Consider the following 12,421-nt stretch of genomic DNA (forward strand, 5'->3'; position numbering starts at 1 on the left):
ATTCATATTAGCCAATGAGAGGAAGCCATTCAAATGTGTGTTAACTGATTGATAGACAAGGAAGCCAACCCTGGCATACCTCATGGCTAGGGCTGGACCTGGCACAAGCCAGAAGCTTCACCCAGGTCTCCCACCTGGGTACAGGGGCCCAAGCACTTGGGCCATCCTCTGTTGCTTTTCCCAGGTGCATGAGTAGGGAACAGAATTAGGAGTGGAGCAGCCAGGACTCACACTGGCATACCATATGGGATGTCAGTGTCACAGACGTGGCTTGATCCATTTTTGCCACAGTGCTAGTTCTAGCCCTACAACAGCTGGACCATGAATTTGCTGTGCTCCCCAAGATACTGTTTTTTTTTTTTTACAAGCCCACTCTGTAGATTAATGGACTAGCTTGGACCACCAATAACTGGGAACAAAACAGGAATCTGAGCAGGTTATCCCACAGCCATGCTGTTATACTCCGGTCATTATAACAAAATCCATGGGAACAAGTGAAGAACAAGACAACCCAAGCCAAACAAAGCCATTGGAGACCCAGAGCAGTTTGTGGTTTTTATGTCCTAGGAAAAGGTCAGGCTCTGAAGGGTCACCAGCTGCCAACCAAGGTCAACGTACCCAGTGCCTTCCAATGAAACCCAGACCTCGCCAAGCAGACTGCCAAAACCCACAACTTCTGTTCATGCTGACCCAACTTCCTCCGTGTCTTCCCAAAGTCTCCACATGTGCGCACATACAGACGCTGGTGCATCATGGGGCATGCCATAAGCAAGCTGCAACCTTGCATTGCATCAGGCCATCGAGACTAGGGGCCGCTCTTTCTCATCAAGGTCCTGGCACACACACACACTCAAATGGACCCCCCAAAGAACACTTGTACAAGGGTGGAGGAAGTAGGGGGTGCTGTAGGGTCGCAGGGCTGAGAATGATTGAGAGTCATGGATCCTGGAGCTATAATGGCCAGGCAAAGCAGCGCTACTCAACTTCAGAATTGGAAATCAAAGTCCATACAAACTAAATAATTGCAATTTGGTCTTCTCTTGTCATATGTAGGATGGAGATAACAATATACTTGAACCATTAGAAGTGGTACGAGGTAGGCAAGTAGCAAAAGAAGCTGTGGAGAACTTCCTGGTAGGGATCAGTCTTTGTTAAAAACAGAGCGGGGCTCCAATCCACCACGATTCCTGTCTGGGCTGGAGGTGAAGACTGGAGTCTTCACTGTGGGCAAGAAAATGTGGCTGGAGGGAAAAGCTATGACAGAGGGGTTGGCAGAAGGCTGGAGATGGGCTGAGGAGTAAAATGATGAGGGAGCTGGTTCTTGAGCATGTAGGGGGGTATGAATTGGATTTTACAGGGAGAGATTTAAGCTGTGGGGCAAGGAGCAAGAACATGGAGCACCTATATACCTCCCACACAGGGTTGCCCTAACAACAGCCCCTCCCCCAAGGGGGAAAACAGGGAGCTGAGTCATCAAATAGGGACCATGATGGGCAGGTATTTTGGGTACAGAATAGGGAAAATTCTGGAAGGGCATGCCAAGGACCTGCTGCTACTCAGGAACTGTGCAAACCTGGCTGATGGGAGGAAGGTGCAGCCTGGTAAAAAAAAGGTGTAAGTCTTTGGGGGCTCTGCAAGGACCTGGAATCCTGGGTTCCCATCTCTCCAGAGAAGACTGGGGATTGGGACAGGTACATTGAGACATCCAAGACTTCCCTTTCTCCAAGGGAGAAAATTCTGCACAGGAATGGAAGCCCACGTCCTGCGCGGGAAATTCCCATCAGTGTACCAATTTAAGTCCTGGCAACTCCACTTCTGATCCAGGTTCCTATTCATGCGCCTGGGAAAGCAACAGAGGATACTTGGGTCCCTATACCCACATGGCAGATCAGGAAGCAGCTCCTGGCTTCAGTTCATCCCAACCCTGGCTGTTGAGGCCATTTGGGAAGCAAACCAACAGATGAAAGATATCTCCTCCTCTGTAACTTAGCTTTTTCAAATAAGTCAGAAAGAAAAGAACTAAAAGATCCAGGCTAGCTTTCCAGGCCTGGTAGTAGGGTCTGGATCCACATGCTGCTGCAGCCCCTGAGGGTCCACATAATTGGTATTATTATACTCCACTGATGTCTTTACTATGCTATTTTTTTGTGTGTGTGGCTGAAGATCCTTCTCCCTTCATTTCCTGGACAAACACCTACACCTGCAAATCCTTGGAGGGGATATATCCACAGGGTCAATTCAGTTACACAGAGCTGTTTTTTTTTTTTTAAATTGCATTTCATTTTATGACATCGTTTCATAGACTCTGAGGTTCCCCCAACCCCTCCCTGTACCATACCCCGCCCCCCCGCCAGAGCTGTGTTTTAAGCCAGCAGCTACAAGCAGCAATATGTGAAGGCCACAGGGGTGTTCATGGAGTTCTACCAGCCTGACAGTTCCATACTGAGTTTTAAAAATAAAAATATGTGCTTTCATTTTTATTTGAAAGGCACAGAAAGAAGGGGGTGGGGAGAAACATGCAGGAAGAGAGATCTTCCCGCTTCTGGTTTATTTCCTCAGATGCTTGCCACAGCTGGCAGCTGGGCCGGGCTGATGTCTGGAGCCCAGAGTTCAGTCTGGGTATTTCATCTGGGGTCCCATATACTTGAAATGTCATCTGTTGTCCCTCAAGGTGCACAGTAGCAGAGCTGGGGAACAGTTCAGGGTCTTGGATCACTGTGACAAGGATGTATGTGGCTCAGTGCCAGAACCGGCACCCCTGTGGGATCCCAATGCATGCAAAGCAAGGACTTTTGCCACTAGGCTACCACGCCTATGCTTCTTAAAACCAATGACCACTAAACTAAACAGCATCTTCTTGGGCCAGTGCCATGGTATAGCAAGCTAAGCCTCTGCCTGTGGCACCAGCATCCCATATGGTCCCCAGTCTGAGTCCCAGCTGCTCCAGTTCTGATTCAGCTGAGTATGGCCTGGGAAAGCAGCAGAAGATAGGGTCAAATCCTTAGGATCCTGCACCCATGTAGGAGACCCCAAAGAAGCTCCTGGCTCCTGGTTTTGGATCAGCCCAGATCCAGCTACGAAGTCTTGTGGGGAATGATCTAGAGATTGGAAAATCTCTCTTTGTCTCTCTCCACTTCTCTTTAACTCTGCCTTTTCAATACAAATAAATCAACTTTAAAAAAAAAATTATCTTCTCTGTACTAACAGCAGTAACTTTGGGACACATTCTTCCCTTTTCCCTGCCAATAATGACAAGAGGCAATGTCTTCGTGACTGGCAAGCCTCCCAGTTACCCTGGTCAGCCACGGACAGGGAGGGTCTGTTTCTGAGATGATTGCCAACCGCCAGCCTTCCGACCACAACTTTTACACATTCGGACCTGACTTTTCCTGCCTTTGCCCAGCTATAGCTGAATTAGTGTGCACGCATTTGGCCCCTGTTCCCCAACTCTGATACCCAGATGTTGCTGTTTGCTGGCAAGTTCCATAAGGTCAACTCTCTGGTAAACCTCAGCCCTGCTGACACCCTGATTTCTTGATTCCTTTCTTGCTTAGGAGTCCAGAATTCCTGCTCACGGCTCGAATCTATCTGGCTTCACAGGAAGTCTGGGAAGCCGAGCTGAAGTCATGGAGGAAGTGCCCAAGGAAGCCAAGACTGCCCCCAAAGAGAAATAATTGGGAGAAGCTGTCCAGGCTGCAAAGGGATGGGATCAGCACTGGAAGGGCGTGTTCTTGGGGGCCACAGGGATCACTCTCCTCCCTCCCAGAGGCTGGCCTTCCAGGAATGGCCAGATGGCACCTCTGCCCCAAATGTTATTATTTTTGGAGGGTCGGTAAATGTTCCCATGTCGCCCATGGACTTATGTGTGTGTGAGAGAGAAAAGACAGAGATGGAGAAGAAGAGGAGAAGAAGAGGGAAGAGGAGGAGAGGGGAAGGAGGAGAGGGAAGGGAAGAGAGGGGATGAAAAAACAGAATGTTTATTTCTCCAAAACACCCCATGATTGTTAGCTGTGACATGTCACACTGGACAGGACAAGGTAGTCTGGTTTCCTTGATATTTGGTTACAATTTCTACCTTAAGGATTATAACTCTCTCCAGGAAGGTGTAGACTCTTATTTTTTAATAAACTGATAAGCCATGTGTGGTAAAGGTGCAGGCATCCCATATAGGTGCTGATTTGGGTCCCAGCAACTCCACTTCTCACCCAGCTTCCTGTTAATGTGCCTGAGAAAGCACAGCCTGGATGACCCAGCTCCCTGAGCCCCTGCCACCCACATGGGAGACCCAGAAGAAGCTCCTGGGTCCTGGTTTTGGCTTGGCTCAGTGCAGCCATTTGGGGAATGAACTAGCAGATAGAAGATCTCTCTCTTTCTCGCCTTCCCTCTCTCCCCTTCTTGTGTAACTCTACCTTTCAAATAAATAAATAATCTTTAAAAATCCAAAAACATGGGCCCGGCATGGTGGCGCAGCGGTTAAGGTCCTCGCCTTGCACACCTGGGATCCCATATGGGCGCCGGTTCTAATCCCGGCAGCCCCGCTTCCCTTCCAGCTCCCTGCTTGTGGCCCGGGAAAGCAGTCGAGGATGGCCCAAGGCTTTGGGACCCTGCACCTGTGTGGGAGACCTGGAAGAGGCTCCTGGCTTCGGATCGGCATAGCATCGGCCGTTGCGCTCACTTGGGGAGTGAATCCAGCAGCTGTAAGATCTTTCTCTCTGTCTTTCCTCTCTGTGAGTTTGCCTATCCAATAAAAGTACATAAATCTTAAAAAAAAAAAAATCCAAGCAATTTTGTTTCATCCTTTCCAGGGACTCTGCCCAGTGGGGCCTTCTTACTTTCCATCTCCAGCCCCAGTACAGCATGAAGGGGAAGGAGCTCAGGAGCCACTGACATCTCCCCACCTCAGGTACCTGTCTGTTTCCCTCCACCCCTGTGTGCAGGTTGGCCCCTGCCAGGCTGGGAGAAAGTCACTTGGGTGTCTCTGGGCCACAGCCAATCATCTCAGAGCTGATTCATCACAGACATTCTGCAAACACTGGCCATGGGAGAAGCCATCTCCTCAGGACTTGGGTGGGCAGGGACCTGAGGTATTGATCTTGAAGTGTTCAGGTTATGTGGGAAAGGTGTCTGCAGTGGGTGTGTGCCTGACGTGGGGCACCCCACGGGGTATTGCATGGTAGGTGTGTGCCTGATGCAGGGTGGCAGACACCCCAAGGGGCATCACATGGTGGGTATGTGCTTGATGCAGGATACCCCATGGGGCACAGCATGGCAGGTGTGTGCCTGATGTAGGATGTTGGACACTGCAGGGGGAATTGCATAGTGGATGTGTGCCTGACATGGAGTCTGCACACCCACAGGGTCTTGGACAGCTGTGGTAGGGAGGCCACGTGAGCAGACCTCAGGGTTTTGTTCCTGTGAGTTGTCACTGGGGAGTCAGCCTGAGGTGGGAGCCACTCCATGGACAGCTTTGTTGATGTGGACAAGCAGACAGACAGTGGGAGCATGGGGATACGGTGTCCCAGAACCAAGCATCCACCATGGCAGTTAGATGGAAGGGCTTTTCCAGATCATGGCCCTAAAGCAAAGGCATCTGACATGTCTTTCTTCAACCTTTCAAAAGTTCCTCTTCTTTCAGCAAGTCACGAAGGGGGTTCAAAATCAGGTTTCCTAGTCCGATAGGAGCTGGTCGTTTCTGGGAATTCCCTTGATTGTGTTCTGGGTGTGGATTGGAATCAGAGTACAGAAAGCCAGTTTATGGTCTTGGGGTTGACTCGGCTGTCTTTGGGATATTATAAATCCTAGATAATTCAATTAGAGATGTGTGGCTTTTGCCACACATTTTTCCTTCTCTGTCAGATAACTCAAGAGGTTTTTATAAAATTATTTTAAATAATTGTATTGTTTTCATGCTGGTTATACAATACCATGTCAACTAATTCCATTACGTTATAAATTGTTACTGATGTAATGTCGGGGCTTTTAATTGATTGGGATGATACTCTGTCGGCTCTACCTTCAGACCAGAGACGGTCTCCCCATGAAACTGTTGAACTTATCTGGACAATAAGATGCTGGACTCTATGCTTTGTAGATGCTTGCAAGGAAAGAATCTCAACTGAATTTGACCTGTGGTAATGCAACAAGATGGAAGAATCCACCATGGCGGGGGGGGGGGTTGGGGAGGGGAGGGGGAATCCCAGTGCCTATAAAACTGTGTCGCATGATGCAATGTAATCAATTAAAAAAAAAAAAAGAAAGAAACCCTGATGTGGAGAAGCATAAAAAAAATAAATAATTGTATTGTTTTCTAATTTTGTTACTTTTATTTCCCATAGCAATGTTGAAAACAAATACAAATACAAGGAAGTACTCAGTTTAACATTTTATGCATGAGCATGTTACACCATTTGGAGTGGGAGGGCAGTTTTGACAACAGGAACAAATCTAAGCAATGAACAACAGAGAAGCCAGATAAGTTTTGATCCCCCACCCCCACTTAAGAGAGATCATTCAAGGGACACCTGGATCTGCTTAAAGCAATAAAGACCCTTTACCACTGGTGTTCTATGCTGCAAAACTGAAGATGAAACCATTTACCACACAGCCCACTGACATCCAAATTGCAATTTTAGATACTCGCTAAAAAGTTTGCAGCTTAAAAAAAATAAACTTCAAGTTATTCCATCATGTGGATAATTTAAGAGTTTAAAATTTTTTATTTAGATGTATTTTATTTGAAAGGCAGAGTGACAAAGAGACAGAGACAGGGGGTGGAGAGAAAGAGGGAGAGAGACTCTTCACCATCAGCTTACTCTACGATGGTTGCAATGTCCAAGGCTTGGCCAGGTTGAAATCAGGAGCCAGGAACTCCATCCAGGTTTCCCACGGGGGTGCAGGGGCCCAGGTACTTGGGGCATCTTCCAACGCTTTCCCCAAATGGCTCAGCCAGAAGTGGAGCAGCCAGGGGATTCCAAATGGATGCGAGCATCACAAGTAATGGCTTAACTGGCTATGTTGTAACACCAGCCACCAGCCAGGGTTTTGATGTTGTGGTTAATAAAAGCCTTCGGGGCCTGGCATGATGGCTCAATGATTAAATTCCATATGGGCACCAGTTCAAGTCCTGGCTGCTCTACTCCCCATCCAGCTCCCTGCCTGTGGCCTGGGAAAGCAGTTGAGGATGGCCCAAAGCCTTGGGAACCTGCACCTGCATGGGAGACCCAGAAGAAGCTCCTGGCTCCTGGCTTCGGATGGGCTCAGCTCCAGCCATTTGAGGAGTAAATCAGCAGATAGAAGATACTTTTCTATCTCTCCTTTTCTCTATAAATCTGAACTGTCTTTCCAATAAAAATAAATAAATATTTTCTTATTTAAAGAAGTCTTCTCTGAAATGAAAGTAAAAAGAGTATTATCCACTCAAACCTCTACTGAAAATCTCCCTCAAAATGGAAGGGGTGGTTTAAATAAATCCTTGGGATAAAACAGTCCAATAATATTGCACTTCCTGGTGAGACTGTGGCAGAAACCACCTTCTGGGTCTAAATGTAATGTTGGCTATCTCCTGGCAAACTGGGTAGAGGTTGGGTAGTATAGGATAAATCATTTGCTTCCTTGTGGCTCTCAAGTGCTACACAGACCTATAGTTACCCTACCTGGCGCTCTTAACAGGTCCCACAGGGGTTACCAGGAGAGCCACAGGACCTGGTTCGTCTCTGACCAAGGAGTCGACTTCAAGTTGCTGAAACCACACCTGTTGCTGGGGAACTCAGGGCACCTTGCCCGACCCTGACCAGTGGTCAGTCTGCCTTCGTACTGCTGTCACAGTTCAAGTACTGAGCATCCGTCTCACCTGGCCCTGGGTTAGCCCCAGCTAAAGCAATTTCTGCAGCAATTTTGGGATCCTTCAAGAAAATTCTGCCCCCTGGCTTCTGGGGACTCATGCTGCTACATGGTCGTGTCTTGAATATATGGCAATACCAATTTAGTTGGTATGTCTCTGGCCACGAGTGGGAGGGAACACTCAGGGACACATAGAACCCAGGAGGAGTTGTAGAAATCTCTTCTTATCTCCTTTCCTGGAGATTCCCTCTGCAACAGCCCCTTTCAGCAGTTAACACAGAGAATGTGGGTTCAAGCATCTGGCAAAAATGCACCCTGGGTTGGCGTGAGTTAAACCATTGTCTGCAGCCTTGGTTTCTCATCTGAATGCCGGTTCTAGTCCTGGCTCCTCCACTTCCAATCCAGCTTTTTATTAATATGCCTGGGTAAGCAGCAGCAGATGGCCCATGTGCTTGGGCCTCTGCACTCACATGGAAGACCTAGTAAAAGCTGCTGGCTTCAGCCTGGCCTAGTCCTGGCTATTGTAGTCATTTAGCAAGTGAACCAGCACATAGAAGATGACTCTCTCTGTATCTCCTTCTCTCTTCCTGTAACTCTGCCAAATAAGTAAGGTAACTATTTTTAACAAGCAAAAACATCTCACCCTCTCCAAGTGCAGTGTGGCCGGCCAGGCAAGCAGGGCAGGAAGGTCTTCCAAGAATCAAGCTCCGAGGAATAAACTGGCTCCAATTCTCTGTGCCTGTTCTCATGCCCTTCTCTTGCGGCAATTCAGCTACCTCCTGTACTCTAGCCTCTCGGCTGAGTCCATTCCTAATTCTCCCAGCCAAACTGGCTGCCTCCTCTGCTCCCCATACACACCCCTTGTCTCATGTTGGGTGTCTGCAAGGTAGGCCAGGAGGCAAGGATTGAAGGAACAGTGGGTAAACATTTGATCAAAAAGTGTTTTCAGGCAGATTAACTGGAAACTGGACTGTGGTGTGTGTGTGTGTGTGTGTTTGTGTGTGAAGCCAAGTCCCCAGTTCAGAGAACAAGTGGCTGCCCCCGCCCTTCCCTTCCCGAAATCAGGCTGGATCTAGGGTCCAGCCCCTCTAGCCAGGAGTTTTCTCCTCCCTAGAACCCCAGAGGCTCTGTGGTTTGGCAGCAGCAGGGTGCAAGCACTTACTGTTGGAAATGCATTCGCCTTGTAGGGTCCCTGCTCTAACTGTTGCACCTGTCATCTTGTATTACTATTGGTCTCCAAGGACACACACTTGCTACAGGTGAATGAGAGAGTGATAGGAAAACAACAGGCGAAGACTCTACCTATTTTCCTCTCCAAAAACTGGCACTTCCAGGGGCAAGTGGTCTCCCTGCGAACCATGCAGGAGAGTGAGTAGCACAGAAGGGATCCTCCCACACTGCACCCTAGCCCCCCAAATGATCCCTGACTCAGCTGCACCACAACTTCTTCTTTCGTGACCACAAAGGATTTCGAGGAAGCCCAGAGGGGGCTGGGATCTCTCTGGAAGTCACCTCCCAGTGGCTCCTATAAAGGGTGCAGGCAGGGAGGAGTGGCTGGCCTCTACTCCCCAGGCCTTCTCCCCTCTGCACCCAGGCTTGGATTTCTGAGCTCTCTGCTGTGCTCCAGAACATGGCAGGTCCCGCAACCATTGCAGCCAGCCTCCTGCTGCTGGCCTTTGCAGCTGGACACATCTGCCGTACAGGTGAGATCTCCAGCCCAGCCTGGGGCTCTTGGGCAAGGTGCTGTTCCCAGCGCATGGTGAGCTAGTAAGAAATCCACCAGCCCGGGCAGGAGATGAGTCCTGAGAGGAGACCTGGGGGTGTTTGGGGACTAGGCAGGGGCTTAGGATCCTGAAGCTGGGAAAGCACATGGGTTTTCTATCTTTTAGGCTCTGTGGTCATTCCTGTTTCCTGTTGCATGTCGTTCGCCACCACGAAAATCCCTCGGAGCCGAGTGGTAGGCTACCAGTTATCCAATGGTAGCATGTGCCCCAGAGCAGGGGTGATGTAAGTACTTGTCCTGGGTAAGCAGAGGGGCAGGAAAAGGAGGGGGTACTTCCAGGGTCCCTGAAGGATAATGGTTGGCAGGACTCAGCTCCATGTATACCTGGGTATGTCATCTGACTTTTCTGGGCCTCAGCTTCCTCACTGGCAAAGCCAGCAAGAACCCTTTGCTAAGCTCCCAATATCTGTGGGGCACCCCAGAGTGTTTTAATTAATCCTTCCAGCAAGGCTAAGAAGTAGGCAAGATGATTCCCATTGCACAGAGGTGGTAACTGAGACCCTGAGAAGTGACTTGCATGAGGTTCCCCAGGGATCCAGCTCTCTACAAAGCCAGATCAACTTCACATCTGTCTCCCTCTCGCACCAGGGAGCAGGTGCAAAGTCGCTTTGTGATAGCTGACATGTGGTGTGATGGCAGTGGGTTCCAGACTCAGTTCCATAGGCTGGCATGCCCCTCACCTCCCATCCCAATATTGTGGCATCCTCTGGGACCAGGCATCTATGCCCAGTGGCCGCACCTGCCTTTGCCTCTCACTGAGGCAAAGAGGGGGTCTGCAGCATTTGCCACATCCTCCCAACCCTCTGGGTAGATGTTGTGTCTCTCCCTTCAAGACCCAGAGTTATTCAAAGGCCGATTTGGGATTCCACCCTCTGATGGAGAAGTTTCTGACCTTTGTAGCGAGTTCTGCACCCTCCACATCAGCCCTGTTCTCCCTCCCGGCAGACACAGAGTGCCAGCAGCTGGCTAGAGTGGGGCTGGGCCCATAGCAGAGCCTCTGCGCATGTCCATACCCATCTCCTCATACAGTGGAGCCCTGTCATTCATTCTCTCCCACAGCTTCCTCACCAAGAAGGGCCTCAAACTCTGTGGCGACCCCAGGCAGCCGTGGGTGCAGAGTTACATCAAGAATCTGGACGCCAAGCGCAAGAAGTCCTCCAAAAGGGCCAGGATGAAGGACCTCAGAGTTCCTGGGCAGACACCTGCTGGAGGCAGCCCCACCATTTAATCCCTGTCCTCAGGTGGGAAGGGGGATGCAGAGAGCTACCTTTCCTGTTTCTTTAGCATCTCCCTTCCTGGGAGATTCTAGCTTTCACTTACCCCAGAGCCGGGAGAGAAGGTTCCAGAAGGAGGGGCAGCATTGTGCCCTTCTCTGTCCTGCAGGCTCCATCAGAACATGGATGCATTCTCTGCCCCCTACCTGCCAAACACCTGCACAGACCTTGCTGGGACTGCAGGGGGCCTGTGGCCTTGTGGTGGGAGCTTCTGTGGTGTCAGCTCTGTGACACTTGGGGGGGTACACTGCTGCCTTTCTCACCAGATCCTACCCCCACCCCCAGTCCCTAGACACCAGTTCGAGGCTGGAATGCACAATATTCCAGGACCCCATTGACTTGCCCAAGGAAATGGAAGTGGAGGATGGGGGTGCGGGCCCAGTGGCATGGGTTTGTTGCTTTGTGACATCATTGAGATGTCCCCCTTAATGACATTGCTTTGGGGACACAGATCCTGCTCTAGTTGCCAGACTGGGCTTTTCCTACAGGTTGGAAAGGGAAAGAGAGTGGGAGCCAATGGGGGAAAAAGACCTATTGCTGTTTTTGTTTTGTTTTGTTTTGTTTTGTTTTGTTTTTCCTATATACAAGCTACTGTGTGATTTGCCAAAAGTGGTGTATACTGTCAAATCCATTGTCAAGTGAAAATCCAAATACAATGTGATTTTTCCTTGGATGATGGTTGTGTCTGCCTATTCTTGTCTCCTTGGGGAGAGCAGGGTAGGAGAGATGAGCAGGGTGTGGAGCATGCTCTGGAGAGCACCCCGGGCACCCAGCGTGGATGGAGTTTGTCCCTGCTGCCCCCCACAAAAAAGGCTCAAGTACTAGAAGCAGAGCTCCTGGTGTCATGGCATTGGCAGGTGATGGCTGGGGAGGGGGCAATGGGAGGAGACAGGCCACTGAGGACTCCTGTCTGGAGGGTCTAGGTGGATGACAAAGTGAGTTCAGTGTTCTCAGCACCCTCTCTGGGCAGGTGCTCACAACCCTGGCCTAAGCAACTCTTTATGCCCCAAGTCTGACGCTAGGTAGCAGGTGATGGCTCAAATACTTGGTTCCCTGATGGTCATGTGGGAGACCCCGCTGAGTCCTGGTTTCTGGCCTCGCCCTGGCTCTGGCCCAGCCCCAGCCCCAGCTGTTGCAGGCATCTGGGATGTGAACCAAATGGAAGATATGCTCTCCCTTTCTCTCACCCCAATTTAGTCTTAGGCATTCTGTTATAGCAACAGCCAACATATTGAAATATCTGTGGGAGGCTTTCTCTTATAGACATGACCAATTAATAATCCAATCTTGAGTCCTCTCCTTTTTTTTTTTCTAAGATTTCCTTGTTTTTATTAGTAAGGCAGAATTTTACAGAGAGAAGGAGAGACAAAGGGGAAGATCTCTCATCTGCTGATTCACTCCCCAAGTGACCACAATGGTCAGAGCTGAGCTGATCTGAAGCCAGGAGCTTCTTCTAGGTGGGCCCCCATGTGGGTGCAGGGTTCCAAGGCTTTGGGCTGTCCTCGACTGCTTTCCCAGGCAGGGA

General features: G+C 49.7%; 1 protein-coding gene across 1 annotated transcript; it reads left to right on the top strand.

Moving 5' to 3' along the window:
* The first annotated feature begins 9,393 nt into the window (after window positions 1-9,393).
* Window positions 9,394-11,158, top strand: LOC121167989 (C-C motif chemokine 24-like). The gene is made up of 3 exons (XM_040997729.1): window positions 9,394-9,542; window positions 9,729-9,846; window positions 10,682-11,158. Exons 1-3 carry the CDS (start codon window positions 9,470-9,472, stop codon window positions 10,848-10,850), a joined length of 360 nt encoding a protein of 119 aa, XP_040853663.1. The 5' UTR covers window positions 9,394-9,469; the 3' UTR covers window positions 10,851-11,158.
* The last annotated feature ends 1,263 nt before the right edge of the window (window positions 11,159-12,421 follow it).

The sequence above is a fragment of the Ochotona curzoniae genome, unplaced genomic scaffold (genome assembly GCF_017591425.1).
Source record: "Ochotona curzoniae isolate NIBS_2020 unplaced genomic scaffold, NIBS_Ocur_1.0 patch437, whole genome shotgun sequence".
Classification (NCBI taxonomy): Eukaryota; Metazoa; Chordata; class Mammalia; order Lagomorpha; family Ochotonidae; genus Ochotona; species Ochotona curzoniae.

Bases quoted from the DNA above. Each gene is read 5' to 3' on its own strand.
- LOC121167989 (XM_040997729.1), top strand. From the start codon at position 9,470: ATGGCAGGTCCCGCAACCATTGCAGCCAGCCTCCTGCTGCTGGCCTTT. The intron at 9,543-9,728 runs GTGAGATCTCCA...TCTATCTTTTAG, and splicing joins TGGACACATCTGCCGTACAG to GCTCTGTGGTCATTCCTGTT. The intron at 9,847-10,681 runs GTAAGTACTTGT...TCTCTCCCACAG, and splicing joins TGCCCCAGAGCAGGGGTGAT to CTTCCTCACCAAGAAGGGCC.